The 12,692-nt window shown below is 40.8% G+C and overlaps 1 protein-coding gene across 1 annotated transcript in view; it reads right to left on the bottom strand.

Moving 5' to 3' along the window:
- The window catches only part of KCNMB4 (potassium calcium-activated channel subfamily M regulatory beta subunit 4), a 57,061-nt gene that overhangs the window by 27,460 nt on the left and 16,909 nt on the right, over window positions 1-12,692 (bottom strand). The window contains exon 2 of the mRNA XM_032854805.1: window positions 2,767-2,894. Coding sequence (XP_032710696.1) covers window positions 2,767-2,894 — 128 coding nt within the window. The remainder of the gene's footprint in view (window positions 1-2,766; window positions 2,895-12,692) is intronic.

Here is a 12,692-nt window from a genome sequence, read left to right on the forward strand (position 1 = left end):
ATCAAACTTTTATTGACTAAGAAACAGGCATTGTGCTAAGTCCCAGGAATATAAAGCCAAAGAAGATAGGTCCCATACCAGTAACCCTTATACAGCCTTATGAGGAAGATGGGTACAGAAATTATTCCAGTAGAGAGTGATAAATGGAAGGATAAAGCTGTGGTTCTCACTCCGGTGGTGTATTAGAATCCCTAAAACCAATTTTTAAAAATGCTAATGCCTAGGTTGAATTACCAGAGATTCTAATTTAATTAGTCTGTGGTGCATTTTTTTTTTAAAGCTCCTCTGACATAGTCCTGTGAAGTGAGAGTTGCAGACCTCTGGGATACAGCTGTATAAACAGAACATGGAAGACACATCTTGTAGCTGGCACTTTTGACTATTCTGTAACATCTAAGCCCCTTTCTTCTTCCTTCCTTTCTACTCAGGTGTGCCCCTTTCTACATCCACTTAGGAGATACTGCCCTATCCCCAACTCAGTGGTATATTCTGATTATTCTTTTTGTGACTGTTTTAGGTGTAGGCAAAGGAACTCATTCTAAACAATACCTAAGGGGAGGTCAGTTATGGGAAGCTGAGAAAATGTTTCCTAATTCCAAGAAAAACATACCGAGAAAGATAGTTTTATTTTTTGTAAAGATTTTATTTATTTATTTGAGAGACAGAGAGAAAGAGAGAGAGAGATCGGTGGGGTGGGGGGGTGGGTAAACAGGGGCAGAGAGAGAAAGAGGGAGAAGAAGAAGAATCCTCTCTGAAAAGGGACCCCAACACAGGACTGGATCCCAGGACCCCAAGATCACAACCTGAGCTGAAGGCAGACATTTAATCAACTGAGCCACCCAGGCTCCCTGAGATATAGTTTTCTTTTTGCATTTGGACACTGCAATGCCTGGCTGTGACTTCTGGAGCCACAGCAACTCTGCGGTAACCATAAGTGGATCTGAGGCAGAACTGAGATCCAGAAAGGGCCTGGCTTCTTAATGCACTGTTAGGCTACTGCATCAAACAACCCTAATGTTGGTCTACCTGTGCATTTCTTAATGTATGCAATAATAAATATCCTAATTCCTCGTGATACTTTGAGTCAGTTTTCTGTTTACATGCAACAGATGGCATCCTAATATACAACTAAACCAAACTTGGAGATCAAGAAAAACAGCAAAACGGCCCAGCAAAGGGGATGTCTATGAAGAGTCTTCATCAAGGCAGTCAAGAAACAGGAGAAGCAAATAAAGAGGCATGGATACAAACACATAAGATATTATAGAACCGCACATAGTTCAGAGTGGCTACTGCAAAGAGTATGGGCATAAAGCTGAGGCTGGAAAAATGGGAGTCGGGGGGTGAGAACCCAAGGAGCCTTGTATGCTGTGGCAGGTTAAATATGGTCACAAGACCTTTGTCACTTCTTCTCTTAAGAAGCAGAGGTGGTTTTCACGCCCCATGAATCTGGCTGGCTTCGTGACTTGCTTTGACCAGGGGAATGTATCTAAAGTGAGGTTATGTAAATTCCAGAACCAAGGCCTGGCTCACTTGAAATGCTGCCCTGCGGCTACCATATTGTAAAGAAGGCAATCTAGCCTAATGAAGGATGAGAGGCTAGTGGAAAAGAACTGAGGCCCTTTGGCCACACCAGTACCAAGTGCTGAGCGGGAGAGGCCATCCTGGCCCACACAGCTAATCCCGCCATCCTCTGACTGCGCGTAAATCTCCAAGCCAACCCACAGAATTATAAGAAATAATGAATCACTGTTGTAGTAAGCCACTTGATTTGGGGTGGTTTGTTATGCAGCAAGAGGCACCTGATGGTTAGGCCATGCCAAGATGTGCGGACTCTACTCTGAAAACTGTGAGGAGTAACCTGATTAAATTCATATTTTAGGAGGATCGACTTGGCGGTAGCGTCAACCATGGGGTTGGCCTGGGGGCAGGTTGGAGGTAGAAGGACTGTTTGGAACACTTGTGTTCAGAGTCGAGAAATCACGTGGATGTGACTTAAGACAGGAGTAGGGGGAAAGCAGAGAAGAGTCATTATGGAGGTAAAATCAGCATGAAATCAGCGTGATGGCAAATACAAGTTGCAGTGTGTAAAGAAACGTGAACTAGTAGTTACGGTTCTCTGGACTAGGTAAACGAGGGGATGGTAGTTGCTTCACTAAGAGGGGACAGGGGAGGAAAAGAAGGTTTAATGGAACTGGAACATATAAGCAGAGAGTACGGCAAGGAGTTGTGAATACTCAATAAATGCGTAATGAAGAAATTAGTATGAGGAACCTGGATGGGTACTGCAGTGTTCTAGTCCAGTGAGCCGTGGTTATAGGGCCTAACGTGAGCTCTCTCTAAGTCAAGTTAAGTTTTAACACTGTGAACTCATTTTCTTGATAAATCATCGGAATAGAAAGGAAAAAGAAAGATAAGATTTCATGCAGTCCCAAATGCTCACAAATCAACACGTTGTTCCGTTTATGTGTATCCAATCTGTAATTCTCAGAGAGCAAGTGCTACTTGTATCTGATGTTCCCCTCTGAAAGCACTTTCTTAATCTCTCCAGAGGGTAGCACCATGATAGAGGTTCTCTTTTTGTCCCCCATATTCTTCACCTGCCTCCCAGCCTGTACAATGGCTTCCCTAACTCCATGCAAAGCAAGAGTTGAGTCTACCCCCATGTCAGATATTTTGTCAAGTGAGCACAATCTACGATTTATTTTGTAATTAACTACAAAGGCTACAAGCAACTTTAACATGCACAAGCAAATACTGGCTTACCTTTGAAATTGATTAAAATAGCAAGTAAATGGCTGGGAACCAATCTCATCTTTCCAGTACTGTTGCCAATTCATGACACTTTCCAAGTTCTTCTGATTTTCTCTCTTACAGGGAGGAATATAGGAGCACTAGCAAAACAGAACACAGAAAATAAACCTATTATTTTACAGAATATTGAAATATGGTCCTTTTTTATAGGGAGATGATATTATGCATATAATAAATGTAATTCTGACCTACCTAATCTTTAATAGAGCCAAACTGAAATCATTGAACTATATTTCAAATTTCCAATTTGGAGCAATTATAGAAAATATTCCAATTAAATGTTGCAAAAAATAATCTTTAGTCATTACAATAGGAGGATAGATTATAAACAGTTACAATCTAATGGCAAATTAAAAGCATGTTATACTCTCTTTATTGTGGGCCTGTGAATCAATAGAGGGAAGGAAGGAAGGAAAGTAGGGAGGGAAGAAAGAGAGAGGAAGGAAGGAAGGAAGGAAGGAAGGAAAGAAGAAAAAAAAGAAAGTTGGGTTTTATCTGCAGTTGCTAACTATGGACCTTGATATTTTCCTCTTCCAACTCTAACTACCACATCAAGCACACAGCTCTCCACAGATACTGCTCGCAACTGCTGAAACTCAAGTTTTCTTTTCTTACATTCTCTTGAACAATAAAATCAGCAGAAAATTTCCTCAGAAGTACATAATCAATGCATTTTGCTAACTGATGCCTTTTCCTGGCTCTGCCTCTAACAAAGTAGTTCTCTCTTGAAGGAGTCCAATTACTGTAAGCAATACAGAATCAGGATATTTGGAAAATTATTCTCAACTCTAGATGTTAAATTTAACGCTTAACATTCTAATCCAATTTCTCCGATTCAGGTTTTTTTTTTTTTTTTAAGATTTCATTTTTTTTTTTAAGTAATCTCCTCACCCAATGTGGGGCTCACACTCATGACCCTAAGATCAAGAGGCAGACGCTCCATCAACCGAGCCAGCCAGGCACCCCTCTGATTCAGTTTTTACAATGATGATCACAATAAAGATGGTGCCAATTTACCGTTATTGAATGTTTACAATATGCCCGACACTACAATAAACACTTAATGGGCTTTACCTGTGTGCTTCTTACAACAACCTTAAAATGATCTCCAATTTACAGATGAGGAAACTGAGGTTTCTGTCAACTCTCCAACTAGATGCTGGTGATTTTATCCCATTCGACTCCCAGATGTTCTAGGAAAGTTTCCGATGTTAAGGAGTAGGGAAAAAAATAAAAAGAACTTTCACTTCATAGTATAATTTTTTAAAAAAGATTTTATTTATTTGACAGAGAGAGAGAGCACAAGCAGTGGGAGTGGGAGGGACAGGGAAAAGGAGGGAGCCTCAGCAGGGAGCCTGAGGCAGGATTCTATCCCAGGACCCTGGGACCAACTGAGCCACCCAGGTGCCCCTTCATAGTATAATTTGATTTGCATTATTTTAGAGCATATAACTTGTCAACACCTTCCTATTATTTTCTGGTAAAACACTAACTTTTTAGTGTGATGTACAGTCCTCTTCAGCATCTGCCCTCCCCTGCCTGGGACTTCGCCATTTAGAAGTACATAGTCCCAGGACACCTGGGTGGCACAGTCAGTTAAGCATCTGACTTTGGCTCAGGTCCTGAACCCGGGTCCTGAGATGGAGACTTGCATCTCTCCCTCTGCCTGCCACTCCCCGTGCTGTGCTGTCTCTCTGTTAAACAAATAAAATCTTCAAAAAGAAGAAGTACATAGTTCCCAGATCTGTCACATGCCATCAAAACTACTGGCTGGTTCATGCTTCTCTCTCTTCTTTTTAAATTTTTTTTTTAAGATTTTATTTATTTGACACAGAGAGAGAGAGAGAGAGAGCTCACAAGTAGGCAGAAAGGCAGGCAGGAGGGGAGGGGGAAGCAGGCTCCCCGCTGAGCAGAGAGCCCAATGCAGGGCTCGATCCTAGGACCCTGAGATCATGACCAGAGCCGAAGGCTGAGGCTTAACCCACTGAGCCACCAAGTCACCCGTTCTCTCTCTTCTTCCAATGCATTTTCTTTTAGTTCCCTTCTTTCCAGATGCAGCTCTGGTACATCTGTTTGGGGAAACCTTCTCTTTCCTTCTCCACAGTTAAGCCTCCCTTCCGTTGTCCTGCCATAGGCATCACACCCCATGCAGGCGCAGCTGTAATCCCACTTCCCACTATCACACTGGTTAGTCTGTTTGACATCAGCCTCCTCAATTCATCGGCAAGTTGGAACAAGGCTCTTTCCTCTTTTCTTTTCTTTCTTTTTTCCCCACTGCATCTTCACACTTAGGACTATGCCTGGTAATAGTGAAATTTCAAAAATGTCGGTAGAATTAATAATATCACACTTATATAAATTTTTAAATTCAAGATGATGAAGCTATTTTCACAGCAGGTAAACATTTCTCTTAACACAAAAATATTTTAACTTTTAGTAAATTTGGTTGTTTTCTATTATATGTAACAAATTTACAACACCTTACACAAATCTTAGTTGGATGATTGGATCACTGCCTATTTGCCCTCTGCGTATCTAGTTAATGTTCTATTAATAACACTATAACATATATAAAGCTAAACTTTTCTGGGAGATTCTGAATTCTGAGATCTTCCAAAGCAGCAGCTGGGTTTAGAAGCAATAGAGGCCATTAGATCCAGCTCCAGTCCTACTATTTGTTGGGTGTTTGGACTTGAGTAAATTACTTCCTTTTTCTGAGCTGTAAACTCTCCAAAATAATTTCTAGCTCTACATTTCTTTGATTCTCTTCTTGGAGGTACACCAAGAAAGGACCCAGCAGAAGGCAGGACTACAAACACTGTTGCAATATTTTTCCCAGAAAAGATCCTGCCCATCGGGGAAGAGGTTGGGCAGCCTGACAGAGCCACAGTTCCAGCCCCCAAAAAGGACAAGTGCGGTAGGCCCTTTCTTAGAGACCTATCCTTGGCATTAGCTTAGTGTTCATAAGGGGCGTCTGATTTTTTTTTTTTTCTTGTTTGTGTGCTATAATGTGCTGGACAGTTCCTTTCCTTCTATTAAAACATTCTTCCTCCGGCATCATGGTCAATTAGTTTATAAAGTGAGAGTAGGTATCCCCTGATTGTGTTCTTCGAAGGATGTGTGAAACCTTAAAAGCCCATCGGAGCATTTTTTTTTTTTTTTTTTTTGCAACGGCTATACCCGACATGAGAGGTACACTGAACATTTGAGGGAATAACAACTGACAATCAAACGGAAGTAAGGCAGATTTTTAAATTTTGATGTTAGCTCAGTTTGAATTCTTTGCTATTTAGTTTTCTAAATAAAAGTGGGTTTAAACCCGGGGAATAGGTTTAAAGGAAGTATCTCCACCAAATGACAGCTCTATGATTTGACCAGGAGAGTCACGTCCACGTGTTTCTGGAAAGGTCAGACGAAAACCTTCACTAAGTGAGTACGTTGTGGTTTCACGTGGGCAAAAAAGAAACGTTCCTCGCCTTTAGGATACTATGAGGTAGTGTGGATGGGTTTTTAGAAGCAAAGTCCTTTTATGTTAGGAAAAATTGCCTTTGATCCAAAATTCAACTGTTTTTTTCATGGACTGTATTCTTTCCAAGAGTATTATAGATTAAATGATGAGCTTATGATCCTCTAGTAACTTTTAAAGCTCACATCACCTTAGAAGGAAATTGTTTAAAGGCTAAACCTTATGTTCTTAGAAATCATTGTTGTTCATTTTCTTGTATCTTGATTCTCCAATTAGTTTGTCTAAAATTTCTGTGGAGGCTAACTTAGATTCTCCCAAGATTCCTTCTCAACTCGGCAAAGCAGTATAGATTGTTAAGAATTTTAAAATAAGTAATAAATACAAATTCAAAGTAGTATTCTAGGAAAAAGAAATGTTTCAGAAATTTAGTCAAAGACTCCTTTCCTCTCTCAGCTGTTCAAACCGGATGGGTTTCCAGGCTCTAGCATAGCATAGCTCTACCATAACTCTCCCTTTGGGGGAGGGGTACAAACGATAATATACACCGTATCAGCAGCATCCCTTATTGTCGTCGTGGCTAACATTTACTGATTATATGTGAAGCATCTCATGAATCCAAATCTCATTTAATCCAAATCAGCAAATGGTATAATCACCTATGTTTTACAGATGAGGAAATCGAGGGGCAGAAGTTTAAGAAAACTTTCCCTCCGTTACAATGGCAAATGGAAAAGTTGGGATTCAGACAGCAGGGTCTTCTTAACCACTGCCCCACACAGCCCCCAAGTCTCTATCTTTAGGGCTTCCCAGTTGTCTCTCTTTGAAGCTGCCTGCTTTGGGAGTAAGGGAGATGCCCTGATCTCTGCATCCCTCGCTTAGAGAACCAGAGTAATGATTCTTTGGGAATGGAGTTGGTGCAGCCCTCCCAGACGGACGTGCTGAGGCATTCTGTGGTAATGCTTTGTTTTCCTCAGAGAAATGCATTGTGAGTCTTCATTTGTTCCCTCTTGTCTCAGTTTGGCTCCAGGCTTGGTGTCTGGTGCCATCGATGTAATTTCACTTAGGTGAATTTATAGACACAATGTCTTTGGTCACAGAGGACAATGAGTGTTCCCTTGGAGAAACTTCTTCATAAGATTCTGACCTTTTTTGTTTTTCACTTGCAAAGGCAGCATTTCCCAATTTTTAATATCATTATCACCCAAATAACCTTCGCTATTGTCTGTGTCACTTGCTGCCTAAACTTGCATGAAATCACTTTCTTTAAAAAGTCAAGAGAACAAGAGGAATGTGATAAAAATATTTGCTTTCCTGGTAGAAAAAATTTTTTTGACTTTTGAATTCACGGACCAAGTTGGAAGAATAGAGTGGGCTAAGACTTCTGTGAGTTTCTAAGGGAAGATGCTATCATCATTTGATGTGGAATATTTGATTATGTACTTATTATGACTTATTTTTCCATGATCTTATTTTAGGAATTATCAGGATTTATAATACCATTCTTTTCAGCCTATCACAATGGATTTATATTTTAATAGTACCCTCTTGAGTGTGTTCTTTTGTGTCTTGAGGATTGTATTTCAATCATGTGGGCAGAGTAGGCAGAAATCACTTTCTTCCTTTACTGAGTCATTTAAAAAACAATTGCACAAAACACGTGGCTCATTTAAACATTGGGGAGCAAGTTCTATGTTAGGCATTATCTAAGAAACAGAAATGGAGAAACTGCTTTTTTCCTCCAGTTTCTTTATTGACTTTATTTGGTTAGGGAGGATAGTATTGAAAGACTTAACACTAGAGTGGGTTTAGCTGATTAAATAATTTCCAAAGTAAGCTTAGTTAGAAAATGAATTCTTGGTGTGCCTGGCTGGCTTAGTCAGTAGAGCATGCGACTCTTGATCTTGGGATGGTAAGTTTGAGCCCCACATTGGGTGGAGAGATTACTTAAAAAATTTTTTAAAACCCAAAAATAACTAATGAAAACATTATGTATCACAACATAGGTCTAATTGTATTTTATACTATAATCCCCATTTTCTGTAATATCTGTAATATATCTATGTCAGCTATGATTTGTAACTTTAATGACATTTTTGACAATATAAACATATAATTAGGAAAACATTACGGAATAAAAACTGTAACTGAGCCATTAATAAACTCCATATTGTTTCATAGGCCTCAACTTCATTACTTGTGAACACACACGCACCTTATGAATGTAAGTTAATTTAACAAACACATATGAAATTATATGTCATCTAAAAACAATTTAATTCTAGGGCGGGGCTCCAGAATGTGTATCTATATCTGAAAACTAAATTAAAATAATCTTGTGAAAGAACTTGAAGATCAAACAAATGGCTTAGAAAATATCAAAAGCAAGGCTAGCTAAGAACAGGAGAAGCTAAAATAAGCTCTTCGGGCAGAATCGGCTGGGCAGGTCCAGTGTGGTGCCCACCTTAGAACAGTGTTCGTCAAAGTCTGTCCCACTGACCATTTGGGTCGTTCATCAAAAAGATCTACCCTCCTGAGGGTCTGATTCAGTAAGACCAGAAATCTGTATTTTTAACAGCTTTCCTTTCCCTTGGAATAACAACTTTTTAGAACTGATAATTTATGCAACGAGCCATTCTTGATTGCTGAGTACTGGACAGAGTACAAAGATTAAATATTACTCACCCTTTTCTTGGAGACAAGAAAGATCCCCTCCCTTCCCAGGAGCATGTAATGTAGTAGTAGTAGCTTATTCACAAAGTGCTTTGTGATTACAGAAGAGGAAGTGAAGATTTGGGGCTTTGGGGGTATGAGAGAAGCTTCCCAGAAGAGATGATTTTTGATTTGTGTCTTTCAGTTTGACCAGGAGTTTGCTTCTCAGAGAATGTCTTGGGAAGGTGACATTCCAAAAAGAAGAAATGGAATGTGCAATGACTTTGTCTGTATAAATGTTCCAGAAAGACTGAGTCATCTAATGTGCTTGGAAGATAAGGGGCATGGGGGATGGTGTTGAAAAATGCCCAATTATCTGAACTACTACTCACTGAAGAATTGTTCCTCTCTCCTTAAATGCTTCAATGAAAAACTGCTCACTACCTTCTGCATAGTATTTCCACCCACCCACCAATGCTCTTTTAGTTAGAATTTATTGTCATGTGTTGATACTATCTGCATTCTGTAATTTAGTAATATTCATTTAACTTCTGGATTCGAGCAGACTGTTCAGGTTGGTGATTCTATTAAAACTGAGAAAAGTTTCAAATGACATTCTACTTTCAAGAGAAAATAGTTCATTCAGCATTAGCATTAGAAAATAAAAATACAGTGTCTTTACTAAAAAACAGAGAGCGAATCTAAATAGAAAAAGTTAAACCAAAACAAGAAGTTTAACCTGGAAAAAGCTCAATAGTTATATTTATAACAAGAATGATAGTACATGTAAAAATTGGTTCCATGGTGTGTGATCCTAATTCAAAATCTTTGAGGGGAGGACCAATCCTCACAACCATATAGAACACTGAAATAAAAGTTTCTTAAGTGTTCATGCACGCATTCAGATAATGCCTCATTGATGGCATTATTTGCATACTGTATTGTATACTGCACACAAATTTCAATGTGTGTATGTATATTTAATGAAATATTACAGCCATCACTTCTGCATGGAGACCAACAAGCCCTATCCATGCTAAGTCCCTGAGGACCAGGACTGAGAGATGAAGGTGATAAAAACGTGATGTTTCCTACTCGTGGCAGGATGTGTTTTCCAAAGATGGCTGCACAAATATTTATCCCATTTCACAGGCTCTTACAATGTGACATTGACACCCTTCTATTCGGGGTGCAGCTTTATCTTTCCTTCCCTAGAACATGGATGACCCTGTGATCCTGTGTGACTGCCATGGCTAAATCAGAAAAGGTGGCATGGCTTCTGCCTGCAACTGTCTCTTGGGAGTGCCCACCCCTGGAATCTGGACACTATTCCATGAGGAAGCCAAAACTGCTCCATGCAAAGCGATCACACAGAAAGGCCCATGTGGAGAGGATCCCAGAACCCCAGCCAAAAGCCAGCATCAATAGGTAAGTAAGTGAGCCTTCAAATGATTCCAGCCTCAGGGCGGGGACCAGACACCATGGAGCAGAGATAAGCTGTCCCCTTTGTGCCCTGTCTGAATTTCTGGCCCACAGAATTTGTGAGCATAATAAAAATATTTAATCCACAGGCGTACTTGGCAGTGGCTAACAGATCATAGGGCACCTGGGACTAAAAAGATGAACACCTTTTAAGGTTCTCCTTGAACTACATACCTGAAAAAACCTGAGGTCTGATGAAATGTAGTCCAATGAGACACTGTGACATAAGAGAGGGCTCCTCATCCAGTCCCCAGGCCAAAAGCTCCTTGAACAAAGAGGAGGCTGGTCATCCTTGGGGACAGACCCCTTAGTAGTGCCTGAAGTAGCACCTACTCAAAATCTTCTAACCTTTCCCCAGAGAACATGCAGACATTTACCAGAGCAGCTGGGTAGGGGCAAAAGGGCAGACATTTATTTCACCTTTTTAAATTTTAACTCCATATAGTTAACATACAGTGTTAGAGGAGTTTCAGGTGTACAATACAGTGATGCAACAATTCTATACATTACTTGTTCTCTTAATTTTCTTCACCTATTTCACCCACCCCACACTCACCTCTCCTCTGGCAACCGTTTTCCTCTATAGTTAACAGTCTGTTTTTGGCTTGTCTAGAAAGGGCAGACATTTAGAGTATTAATGGACACTGACTCTGTGCTAACCTTTAACCCTGAGGGCCCGAGGTATGACTGTGCTCACAAAGGGGGCTCATAGCATCAGGAGAAAAATGGAGCTTAGGCCCAAGCTGGCATTATGATGGGCCCAGAGATTCCATGTGGTTGTTCCTATAGATCCCGAAGGTATAGATGCAACACATGGTACTTAAAACATCAGTCCTCAGTACCTCCCTTGACTCCCTTACTCACAGACAGAAGCTTTTTCGATGGATGAGTCTGACACCACCTGCTCGTTCCCCAAATAGTAAACCAACAGACCAGTATTGCCACCCTAGGAAGACACAGAGATTACAGGAGTGGGATTCCTATCATGTCCCTAGTTAACTTGCCTATTCGGCTCCTGAAGAGGGTTGACAAGTCTTGGAGAATGGCTGTATGGTTAGATAAAACCATGGTGGCCATTTCAGATCGTCTGTTTATTGGAGCAAAGACACTTACCTCTGGAAACTATTCTATGGCAAATTTTTTTCTCTCCATCTTTGTGGAAAAAGTGAATCAGAGGCTGTTTTTACCTGGCTGAGAGGGTGCAAACTCTCCAGTCTTATTCAGGACTGTCTCACTCAGCACTACCTCAACTCTCTCTGGCTGTTACACTCTACTCCACGGGGACCTAGACTCCCTCTATCCCACAGAACATTACAGTGTACATTGATGATATCATGCTGATTACTGCACCTGGAAGCAGGGAGTACAAAGTGCCCTAGATTCTTTGGTAAACACAGGTGTGCCAGTGAGTGGGAAATTTGGGGGAATGGGAGTTGCCACCTCAGTGGTGCTTCTGGGAGTCTAGTGGTCTAGGGAATTTCTAAATATCTCTTCCAAAGTGAAAGACGAGTTTCTGCATCTTTCACTCCTTAATAATTAGAAAGAGTCACAATGCTTGGACTTCCTTATATTTTAGCAGAATCATAGACCCACTTTTGAGATTGCTACTCCGAGCCTTTATTGAGTGAACCATAACGCCACTGCTTTCCATGGCAGCCGGAGCAGGAAAACCCGCTCCAGCTGCTCCAGGCTCCAGCCCTCTCAATTCACCTCTTTGGCCCAGCGCCTCCAACCGTAATATGAGGTCTGTGCCAGACTGGGGGAGTACATGGAGCCCACCGAGAGCCCTAGTAACATACAGCAAACCCATGCTTTCTTTGGCAAATATTCTAAGAAACCATGGATTTGGTCCTGAGTGCCAGGAGCGTCAGGTTGTGTAAGCATGGAACATCAATTTACCATGCCATTGTTGTACTCCAGGCTTTTTGACCCACTAAAGCAGAAGGGTGCCATTTACAGGACTGAAGCAAGTCATGCTGGGAAGTAAGTGTCACAAGCAAATGGTTCACACTCCCAGTTCACCTTCTCTTTTTATACTACCGCCTTTCCCAACCTGTCCGCATAAATGGTTGTTAATCTAGGTCGGTTTTTCTAATACTGGGATATACATGCCCCCAGGAGTACCCTGAGGTGTACTAATGGGTTCTTGACCAGTTTGGATGGATGGAAAAAATCTGAGCTCAGTGAGCCTCACTTTGAGCAGAACTTCCAGTTGTTTGTTTCTCTTGTAAGGAAAGATGTTGAAGGTACAGAGGTAACTAAGTTATGGATGCTGCCTAAT

Source organism: Lontra canadensis, unplaced genomic scaffold (assembly GCF_010015895.1).
Source record: "Lontra canadensis isolate GAN:19392208 unplaced genomic scaffold, GSC_riverotter_1.0 scaffold9, whole genome shotgun sequence".
NCBI classification, from domain to species: Eukaryota; Metazoa; Chordata; class Mammalia; order Carnivora; family Mustelidae; genus Lontra; species Lontra canadensis.